Genomic DNA, 11,439 nt, shown 5'->3' with positions numbered 1-11,439 from the left:
TAAAGCAAAAGGCCTGATTAGTCCTCTTTTCCATGACTAAGGTCTCATCATAAACTTAAGAGGAGTTTCAAGCTGAAAGGCCCTCCTGGCCTCAAGAGCAAACTAGGCGCAGCCATTTACCTGCAGCCCAAGAAGCTCTCTGTGCAACTCACCTTCAAGTTTCTATTCTGCTCCCTGCTCAAACCTAAGAAAGAAACTCGTGGTTTGCAAGGGTATCCTGATAACCACATTGCTCAATTGGAGCACTTTTATCTTTCAGGTACTTTCAGGTAATTAGCTTCTGGCCCGAGGGGCACATTCCAGCCCTTGCCTTTCTTTTCTTTTCTTTTTCTTTTTCTTCTGTTTTCTCTTATAGTTAAGAAAGTCTATACCGACAGCATTTTAGAACTGGAGCAAGAAGTCGGAATGTTTGTCTCCGTGAGCAGCCGATTTTCGGCCTCTGCATTCTGTGGTTCGACGGCTAACTCAGAACTAGACGCTGAATTCTGTGGTTCGACGGCTAACTCAGAACTAGACGCTGACCCTGGCATCGAAGGGGAAGAGTAAAGTCTTGGTAAAAGTAGTGCAGGGTTCGCTGCTGTTCATGCCAACCGAGAGTTAAAGCGAAAACTCAACCAACCAAAACAAAATCCAGAAGCTCCATGCTTTTCTGTTCCTTGTCTTGCGATCTGTTACGGGTGGTGGTTTGCAAACTGCAAATCCAGTGCCTGCTCGAGCCTCCAGGGCAGGGAGCGCCTGGGTGCGGCCCTGTCCCCGGCGCGGTGGCGCGCACACCCCTTTTCTGCAGACTCACAGGTTTCCAGGCCCCGCCTCCTCCGGGCCCAGCTGATCTCCGTCGCCCTTCGGGCCTGGAACCCAGGCGCCCGGAGAGAGCCCCAGGCCGCCCCGGGGGCGGCGGGCGGCGGCGGAGCCGGGACCGAGCCGCGCGGTCTCCTGATCCCGCCGGCTCGGGGAAGGGAGGCGGGGCGGTCGGGCCGGGGGCGGGGCGGTGGCCAGGGCCGTGAGCCCGCCCCTCCTCGCCCTCCGCCGGCCGGCCGGCGCGACCATGGAGGTCTACATCCCGTCCTTTCGCTACGAGGAGAGTGACCTGGAGCGGGGGTACACGGTAGGTCCGGACAGGGCCCCGCGAGCCGGACCTGGGGCTGCCGAGCCCGGGAGGTGCCCCCGGCCGCCGCCGCCCCTGCGCGGGGTTGTGTGTGTGTGGTGGTGGGGGGGGGGGTTCCTTCGCTCCCCTCCCTCCTCTCCTCCCCTCCCCCGGCCCTTTGGGACGGCTGCGCCCGGGCGCGGTTGTCAAGGAAACGGGCGCCCCCTCCCAGGCGCGGCGGCGGCGGCGGGCTCCCGGGGCGCCCCGGTTTGGTCCCTTCCCCCTCCCAGCCCCGCTCCCGGCCTCCGGGCTGCAGCGCCGGGAGTCGAGTCCTCGGACGCGGCGCTTGCCGTTCTCCCCGCCGCCCGCCCCCTGGAGCCCGGGATGGGCTACACTGGTTTTGGCTCAGCTGCCCGCTCCGTCCAGACAAGTGGCTTTTGCGACGGGCTGATGCTGTTGGTTTCCAAGTTCGGTAGGGATTCATTCAGATGAAAAACATGCTCATTAAGAAAAATAATCATCTGTAGAATTTATTCGCCCAAGTGAACACATGTGTTGCTTTTAGATGAATTCCAAAGTTTTGTTTGTTTGCAGTTTCTAGTTCTGCAGTGCCTTGAAATGGCAAAGTCAGGTATTCACTGAGCACCTGTTCTATACCTAGGGGGACTGCGGTCTCAGGAATGAGAAACAGGGTCCCCGCTTTCACTAGTGGAGGAGGGGCGGGGAGGAGTGGCGGGGAGGGCAGGGACCGTGCCTGGAGCCTCTGGGTGATAAGTTTAGTATGGGGACAGTTGACTTCCCAGTGAACTTAGACATCTTCATCTAGACAGTCATTGCTAGAGGGGGAAATGCCTCATCCTGGAGTTGACCTTGGTAAATTTTATTTCCGTTTAGAGAGTTGGTAGGCTTTGGAAGGACTTGCGTAGGGCACTATGAAGGATTTTTATTTTATTCACTTCTAATTCACTCGCTAAACTCCAGTGCATTAATTTGGCAGAGCAGTATTTTAATCTCAGTCTTTAAAGATTGTTGGGTTTTGGTCATAGCTTATTTGGACCCTTGTTTTTTCATAAGGAGGATTAATTCACCTTCTCAAAGGAGTTTTTAGAATTAAGAGTAGTGATTGCAAAAAGAAAATTCAAGAAGTATGTGGGTTTCTAGAATTAGTAGACTGCTGGGTCCATGTACCCCCAAAACGTTCTCAAAGTCCCTTCCTCTGGTGTGGGGACGGGGAGACTTCAACCAAGGGAGAGCTGAGCTCCGGGGCCCTTATCTATATAAACGAATTATGAATTTGATTGAAATTATACCATGTCTTATTTTTAAAGGGAGGGGGGATGAATTTGAATGTGAACCTATTTAGGCTTTTTCCTTCCGCCTAAACCCCTGGTCATCTTTCATTCTTTCAGGTGTCTCCCCTGTCCCGCCAGCCCCCCTCAGCATCAATAGTCATGGGAGGCCTTCCATCTTTAGGGCGTTCTTTAAGGATTTGGAGATAAAAAGGCTGCTTGTCACGGCCCTTGGTCTCAGTAGTCCAAGCTAAAAGTTAATTACCTTCTCAAATCAGCACTTAAGTGAATCAGAATGATTGATTTTCTTCCATTAGAGGATCTGTGTTTTTTACTGGTGTTACGGCCAGCCATGTGCCAGACTCCAGGTAGTGGATTAAACTGATTTGGAAGGCACCTTTGTCTTGGTAAACTTGGTAGTTAGAAGATTGCTTCTGCGAGGAGAGCTTGTGTGCTTTTTAAAAGTGTATTTAAAAAAAAAACAATGACTTCCCTGGTGGCTCAGACGGTAAAGCATCTGCTTGCAATGCTGGAGACTCGGGTTCAGTCCCTGGGTGGAGAAGATCTCCTGGAGAAGGCAATGGCAAACCACTCCAGTATTCTTGCCTGGAAAATCCCACGGATGGAGGAATCTGCTGGCTACAGTCCATGGGGTCGCAAAGAGTCGGATGGGATTGAGCCACTTCACTTTCAAAAAAACAATCCTAATGTATTTAGGTTGGTAGCAGTTTGTTACTTCTGCAAGTGATTTTTTTTCCTTTGTGAGTTTGTGAAGCAGATACTTTGTATCCTTGGCATAATAGTTTTGTAATTGTTTAGCAGTTTATTCATTCAGCAGGTATTAACTGAAGTGCCTGCTGTGCCTCTCTGTTCTGGATGCTAGGAAGTTAGCAGCTTCTTACAAAAACCCAGAATTTAAAAGTTTAATCTCAGTTCTAATCTCAGTTTCCTAGGTAAAGTCATGTATGTGCATGCATGCTAGGTCACTTCAGTTGTGTCCAATTCCTTGGTAAAATCATGGATGTGCGTGCGTGTTAGGTCGCTTCAGTCATGTCCAATACAGACCCCATGGACTGTAACCCTCCAGGCTCCTCTATCCATGGGATTCTCCAGACAAGAATACTGAAGTGGGTTTGCATGTCTTCCCAACCCAGGGATTGAACCAGACTCTCTTAAGTGTCCTACATTGGCAGGCAGGCTCTTTACCACTAGCACCACCTGGGAAGTCTCCAAATAACGTATATTTTACTGTAAAAGGTACATTTTTACTTTAGTGACTGTGCTTTAAACTTAAGAAATATTAATTTGCAATCTAATAAGTTCAGTGATAGGACATTTTAGGTAGAGGATGATTTTCTGTCCTTGCTTCTTGTCCCATGCCCTCAGAGATAAGGCATAGGGATAGTTCCTTAGAGACTTTCCCCCCTATGCTATGAAAACATGTTTTTTTCTTTTTTAGAATAAATAGCAAGATTTCATTATAGCTGTCATCGTATAACTTATAGATATCTTTCGGTGCTAATATGGACAGGATTGTATCTTTCTTAGTGATAGCAAAGGGATATTTCACGGAAGGAATGTACCATAATTTGTTTACACAGATCTCTGCTGATGGCCGTTGACATTTGCTTCTAATTTTTTAGCAACTATGTCAAATATGTTGAAATAAGACATCCCCTATACATGCCTTTTTATGCAAGCTACTGGGATTTCTGTAGAACCATAAATAGAAGGGGTACTTCTGGCCCTCTAAGTTTTTATCAGTATTGCTCAAGCTCTGTTATTCAAAAAACATATGCAAAGTTATGCTCTGTGTACAAAGTAATTTACCTTTAAAGAGTGAATGTGTGCCCTTTGATTATTTAAATATTTACTGTGGGCCTGCCCTGTGTTCATTAGGTGGGGAACTGAATGGTGGAAGGATCTTGTTCCTTCCTTGGGGACTCTCAGCCCATCCTGCAGGGGCCAGGTGGGGAAGAGTTAGGGTGCTAATGTCAGCTAGAGTCTTGAGGAAGGGAAGGAACTGGGCAGTTCTGCTCTGCCTTAGGGTGGTGTGCTGGGGGTGGGGGAAGGGTGCTCAGGAATGCTGACTTTTGAAATCTGATGAGGTTTTTGCTGGGATTGTGAATTCTAAAAAGAGGAAGTTGGGGGCAAAATTTCTTCACCCAGTGAGGGGGGGGAAAGGCATTTTAAACTCCCAGATTCACCAAAACAAACAGACAAAAGCAACAACAAAAAGGACACTTCTACATCATTGTAGTTTACAAAGAAGCAGAAAAGGATATTGTAACAAAGTGCAGGTCAACTCTTCCCATCCCAGGCCCACCCTCCACTGTGTGTTTATTTAATATCTGTTCCTGTTCTAGGCTGTAAGCTTCTTGAGGCTAGGAGAGTGTCAGTCTCCTATGCTTATCCATGTTGTCCCAGGCTCATGCATATTGTCCAGGGTTTATCCATAGTGAAAATTCACTATAAATAGTGAATGATTGAGTCTTCTGATAGAACAAAGTCAGTCACTGGAGAGGAGTCACTGGGCTTCAGTGATCCTGAGGTGTGAAACAGCTTCTCGAGTTGGACTGGGCTGGTGCCGAGTGATTCCTGATGGAGAGAGGTGTGGAGGAGAGACCAGCTCGCTAGCTTTGAGAACCATAAAGGGGTCTGGACTTCAGCGTCAGACCGTGGGATGTCGCTGGAGTTTTAAGGAAGGAAGTAACATGACTAGCTTTGCATTTAGAAGGATGACCCTGGAGCATTAATCATGGAGGAGATGCTTGCAAAATGACCAAAAAGAAGAGGATGAGGGCTGAGCTAAGGCAACTGGGCAGGGAAGGGGGCAGGCCTTACAGGAATCCCCAGGGTCTGGTGACTAGATTTGAGGTAGCAGGGTGACTCCCGCGAACAGGGGTGCCAGTGACCAGAAAAGATTGGCACGCAGTCAGTTTCATCTGGGGGCCTGTTGGGCCTTTTTGTGGCAGATCAAGCTATTTTGTTCTGGAATTCAGGATACATAGAGAGATCAAGGCTAGAAATATGGCTCCAGGGGGGTCTTTTAGCATCAAAGATGGAAAAAACCATATAAGTTGATGCTCTTCCCAGGAAACGCATGTAAAAGTGAGGAAGGAGGCAGGACTGAAGGTAAAGCCCTTCTCAACACAGCAGCCAAAGCAACAAGGAAACCCAGGGGTGTGAGGGGTATGAGGTAGGAAGAGAAAGGGGTGTGAGACAGGAAAAGAAAGAAGAGTAGATGCTTTACAAGGAGCACAGTGCTGGATGTGACTCTCTGGCCTTTCCTGGAGAGGATGGAGCACAGTCCACTGGACATGAGAGTAAGCAGGTCCTGGGTGCCCATCCTGTAGGCTAATATTGATATTTTCCATTTTCAGATACATGGTTGGTAAAAACAACATGGGCTTCCCTCATAGCTCAGTTGGTAAAGAATCTGCCTGCATTGTAGGAGACCTGGGTTCAATTCCTGGGTTGGGAAGATCCCCTAGAGAAGGAAATTGCAACCCACTCCAGTATTCTTGCCTGGAGAATCCCATGGACAGAGGAGCCTGGCGGGCTATAGTTCATGGGGTTGCAAGAGTCGGACACAACTTAGCGACTAAAGAGAGAGACAGAAGAACAAAAGAAAACTAGAAAGACTGTTCAGGGAACGACATAAAAGTCTGAATGTATTAGATTTCATTTTCCATAGCTGTAAAAATCAAGGCATTGAATTAAGCAGATTTTCAAGTCCGTTTTAATTATATGTGTGTGATTGAGTGTGTTGTACTTATACAAATATGTCTTTTTCTTGATATCTCAACTCTTTCACTGCTTTACTTTCTATCATGTTTCTTAGTGCATAAGGCACCTCCATATATACATGGTCATAATATTGAGATCTATGTAGGGATAGTTTAATATTTTCTGGGTTAAAATACACAAATTGAACAATATAATGAACCACCATTTGCTCATTACTCACCTTCAATATTTTACAATACTTATTTCATTCACCACCTTTCATTCTTCCATTTAAAACAATTCTGCAGTATTTTAAAGCAAATCCAAAATAAAATCTCACCTGTAAATATTTTACTGTGAATATCTGTCAGCTAGACTTTAAAGAAACATAACCAAAAGGTAAATGTTACTGCAAGGTTAGCAAAACCTTAATATCATCCCAACTCTTAGTTGTTTTTGTTGTTTTTAATATAACCCCAGTGCAGATATTGCCTGAGAATTTACAGTGATCGTTGGCAAGTATTATTACTGCCATTTTATATTTGTGAGAATGAGATGGAGGGATTGAGTAAGGGGGCCCAGCCACTTCCTTTCTCTGTTTCCCTTCATCCTCAGAGAAGCTTCTACCTAGTGACAAAATGGTAACATGTTTCAGATTAAAAAAAAAAAACAAACACTGTATTCTACAACATCCGGAGGAAGAGAGGATGCTTCTTCAGAGCAAGGGCACTTTTCTTCCTTTGCATCTCATTATCCCTAGTTGGTTCCTCAACCGATGCCGTTGCCAGGGGGATTCTGTGTGCTGATTGGCTGTCTTCACTATGCTTATTACAGTCACCATGGCAAGGATAAGTTAACCAGATGGAGTGAAAATAGTTAGGGGGCATCTCTGGAGCTAGGAATGAGGTCAGTTCATTCCGGCCACCTAACCCTGTAGACAGCGCAGTGGGAGAAGCTCAGAAGGATGTTGAAGCCACAGTGCCCACAACAGTATCTTCCAGTCACCCTTTCTTTATAAGCATCTTTGATGCTGAAGGCCTCCATGTAACAAGGGCGTAGCTGGCACAGTGCCTCACACATGGTAAATTCCTAGCATAAGCAAACATTAAACGCGTGTTGAGTGATTAAGTCAACCATGTGTATGTTCCTTACTCTGAAAGACAAGACATGCAGTTTGAAAATATTCTTGACCATTAACAGAATGCTACATTCACTTGGAAATTCAAAATTTTACAAGACGATTGAATTTTGCAAGGGATGGTGCTTAGAAATTGATCGATTCTTTTCAAATAAGATTTTGATTTTGAAATAATTTTAGATTTGCAGAAAAGTTGCAAAATTAGTACCAACAGTTCCATATACCGCTCACCTAGCTTCCTTTTTAACATCGTCCGTTGCCATGGTAATGTCAAACCGAGGAAACTAGCATCAGTACCTTGCTAGCTAACTAAGCTCCAGACGTTTTTGGATTTCACCAATTTTTCCACTCACGTCCTTTTTCTGTCCCAGGATCTCATCCAGGATACCACAATGCTTTGAAATGATGCTGTGTTTGTAGTCCCAAGTTGTAGCACCCTGTCTCTAAAAATGAGGCAGGCGTGTTATTAGATACGAACCTGTATGGATTAAATCAAATTTTGATTATTCCAGATGCTTCCTTGGAAATTTTTGCCATTTGGCAAAGCCCTGTTGATAATCTTCTACCCGTTTATGACAGAAGCTGACACAGCATCGCAATGACAAGCACAGGTCATGGAGAGACTCACGCTTGTGCCTCAAATCTTGTTCTCCCAGCATTTAGCCCAAAGCCAGGCTTTGAGCAGGCTTCTTAATCTCCCTGTGCCTTATTTTCCTCATTTGTAAAAGAAAATACTATGGGTTTCTTTGGTGGGTCAGTGATGAAGAATCCGTCTGCCAAGGCAGGAGCCGTAGGTTCCATCCCTGGGTCGGAAAGATCTCCAGGAGAAGGGAATGGCAACCACTCCAGTTCTCTTGCCTGGAGAATCCCAGGGACAGAGGAGCCTGGTGGGCTGACGTCTGTGGGGTTGCACAGAGTCGGACAAGACTGAAGTGACTTAGCAGCAGTAGCAGCAGCATTATGCCTAAAAAAAACAATTTATACACCTTAACTAAAAAAATACCTTACCGCTAAAAATGCTCACTTTCGTCAGAGCCTTCAGTGAATGATAATCTTTATGCTGGTTGTGGGTCTTGCCATGATGTTGGTGTCTGCTGACTGATTGGAGTGATGGTTGTTGAAGGTTGGCGTGCTTTGGCTATTTCTTAAAATAAGACAGCAGTGAAGTTTGCTGCATTGATGAACTCTTCCTTTCATGAATGATTTCTCTCCAGCAGGCAATGCTGTTTGATAGCATTTTACCCACAGAACTTATTTCAAAATTGGAGTCAGTCCTCTCTCACCCTATTGCTGCTTTATCAACTCAGTTTATGTCATTTTCAAAATCCGTTGCTATCATTTCAACAATCTTCACAGCATCTTCACTGAGAGTAGATTCCATCTCAAGAAACCACTTCTGTTGCTCATAAGAAGCAACTCCTCATCCCGTTTATATCTTATCATGAAGTTACAGCAGTTCAGTTACTTCTTCAGGCTCTACTTCTCGTTTTCTAGCTGTTTCCAGTATATCCACAGTGACCTCCTCCACTGGAGGCGTGGACGTCTCCAAGTCATCCATGAAGGGTTGGAATCGCCTTCTTCCAGACATCTGCTTATGTTGATGTTTTGACTTCTTACTATTAATCATGAATGTCCTTAATGGCATGTAGAATGGTGAATCCTTTCCAGAGGTTTTCCGTTTACTTTGCCTAGCCAGATCTATCAGAGGAATCACTGTCTATGGCTGCTATAGTCTTACAAAATACGTTTCTTAAGAAATAAGACTTGAAGGTTGAAACTGCTCCTTAATCCATGGCACAGGCTGTAGATAGATGTTATATTAGCAGGCAGGAAAACAGTATGAATCTCTTTGTCTCCATCAGAGCTTTCGGGTGACCAGGTGCATTGTCAATGAGCAGTCATATTTTGAAAGGAATCTTTTTTTTTCTGGGCAGTAGGCCTCAACAGTGGGCTTAAAATATTTGATAAGCCATGTTGTCAACAGACGTACTGTCACCTCGGCTCTGCTGTTCCATTTAGGGAGCACAGGCGGAGTAGATTAAGCATAAATCTTGAGGACTCTAGGATTTTCATAATAGTGAAGGAGCACTGACTTGTCTTCAATCACCATTTGCATTAGCCCCTAACAAGAGGTTCACCCTCTCCTTTGAGCTTTGCAGCCAGGCCTTGGCTTCTCCTCTCTACCTATGGAAAGCCCTAGATGACATCCTTTTCCAATAAAAGGCTCTTTCACCTGCACTCAAAGTCTGCTGTGTACTGCCAGCACCTTCATTCATTATCTTAACTGGATGTTCTGGATAACTTGCCGCAGGTTCTACATCAGCACTTACTGTTTCACCTTGCACTCTGATGTTATGGAGACAACTTCTTTCCTTCAGCCTCATGAACCAAACGCTGCTAGCTTCAAACTTCTCTTCTGCAATTTCCTTACCTCCCTCTGCCTTCACAGAACTGAAGAGAGTTGGGGCCTTGCTTGAATTAGGCTTTGGCTTAAGAGGATGTTGTGGCTGGTGTGATAGTCTATCCAGACCATTACACCTTTCTCTGTGTCAGCAGTAAAATTGTTTACCGTTTTTAATCATTTGTATGTTCACTGGAGTAGCACTTTTAATCTCCTTCAAGAACTTGTCCTTTGCATTCACAAGTTTGGTTCGCTGTTTGATGTAAGAGGTCTAGTTTTTAGCTTATCTTGGCTTTCAGCATACTTTCCTCACAAAGCTTTCATCATTTCTAGCTTTTGGTTTAAAGTGACAGGTGTGTGACTCTTCCTTCCACTTGTTCACTGAGAGGCTATTGTAGGATTTTTAATGAGCCTGATTCCGGGTTATGTCTATTGTGTGTATTGCTGTGTCTCAGGGACTAGGGAGGCCCAAGGCCAGGGAGAGAGATGGTGAATGGTCAGTTTGTGGAGCAGTCAAACTTCGCATTTATCCATTAAGTGTGCTGTCTTATCTGGGCACAGTTTGTGGTGCCCCCAAACAATTGCAGGAGTAGCATCAAAGATCAGGGATCACAGATCACTGTAATAAAAATAATAGTAGTGAAAATGTTTGAAATATTGCACAAATTACCAAAATGTGGCACAGACATGAAGTGAACAAATGCTGTTGGAAAAATGATGCTAATAGACCTGTTTCATGTAGGGTTGCCACAAACCTTCGATTTTTTAAAAATGCAATTTATGCAAAGCCCAATAAAGCAAAGTGCAATAAAATGAGGTCTGTCTGTACCTACTTTTTAGGATGGTTTAAGGATGGGGAGAGAATCTTTACAAAGTGCAAGGAATGCTGTCTCTAGCTATGTTCATGATTTATTCATATTATTTCAAGTATGAACTGCCTTGATGTTTACTTTTTTTTTTAAGTTTTTTAATGTGAATTAATAATGTAAACCAAAGTCCAGAATAAATATTTGCTGTATAAGACAAACTTCTTGTAGATACTTTGAAGTACTACAGAAGGAACAGTTACATTTGACCAATTCATATTCTTATTACAGCTTTTGACTATGTTCAATTCAGATTTAGTTTTCTAGCCTTATTTACTACATTTTTTTTTTTCCTTCAAGATCCTAGCGACTAATATCTTTACATAAATGTTAGAATGTCTTCTGGAGGGCGTGGGGATACACATTTCCCATCTTCTCCATTCTCTTCCATTCCCCACTGCATTTCTCCAAAACAAGTGAGTCATCAGGCACATACCTTGTATTCTTACGATGGTTTTGCAAGTACTCATTCAGATTTTTAATGCGATTTCCTGCTATTTTGTTTCATATGTGTCTGTTCTAATTTTCAATTGTTGTGTGTCTTTGTTAACTTCCTTGCTTTCTAGGAAAGATGTTCCCAGTAAATCTTTTACCTTTCCAGCCCCAGATTTGTAATTAGCTTTTTCTCTAATGGTCCCTGGTTCCCTTTAGTGGGAAATGATTCAGGGACCATGATCTGGACACGAGATACATAGAGTCAGCTTTCTGGGTCTCTGTGGGCTTTGCACCCTTTGAATCCGGATGCCAAATGGGCCAATGTGGAGAGCTGATTGTGTTCCCTGTACTGCGCCCTTGTATGTGAAGGACTTGAGCATACACAGAGTGTGAGGTTGGCTGGGGCTCCTGGAACTCATCCCCCAGGGCTTCCAAGGGCTGACTGGGTTTATGGAGATTTCTATACCTTTTTCTGTGGTCTAGGTAGGAATTTATCT

General features: G+C 44.7%; 1 protein-coding gene across 5 annotated transcripts in view; it reads left to right on the top strand.

Moving 5' to 3' along the window:
- The first annotated feature begins 1,028 nt into the window (after nucleotides 1-1,028).
- The window catches only part of SNX24 (sorting nexin 24), a 182,435-nt gene continuing 172,024 nt past the window's right edge, over nucleotides 1,029-11,439 (top strand). For all 5 annotated transcript variants that reach the window (XM_086410672.1, XM_086410673.1, XM_086410679.1 and 2 more), the window contains exon 1: nucleotides 1,029-1,105. In XM_086410672.1, coding sequence (XP_086266798.1) covers nucleotides 1,046-1,105 — 60 coding nt within the window. In that variant the 5' untranslated portion in view covers nucleotides 1,029-1,045. The remainder of the gene's footprint in view (nucleotides 1,106-11,439) is intronic.

This window comes from Bos grunniens, chromosome 7 (genome assembly GCF_055505025.1).
Source record: "Bos grunniens cultivar Pamir isolate PY7600 chromosome 7, Bosgru_T2T1.0, whole genome shotgun sequence".
Classification (NCBI taxonomy): Eukaryota; Metazoa; Chordata; class Mammalia; order Artiodactyla; family Bovidae; genus Bos; species Bos grunniens.
The sequence above is the reverse complement of the archived record's forward strand: the minus strand, read 5'-3'. Positions and strand labels throughout refer to the sequence as shown.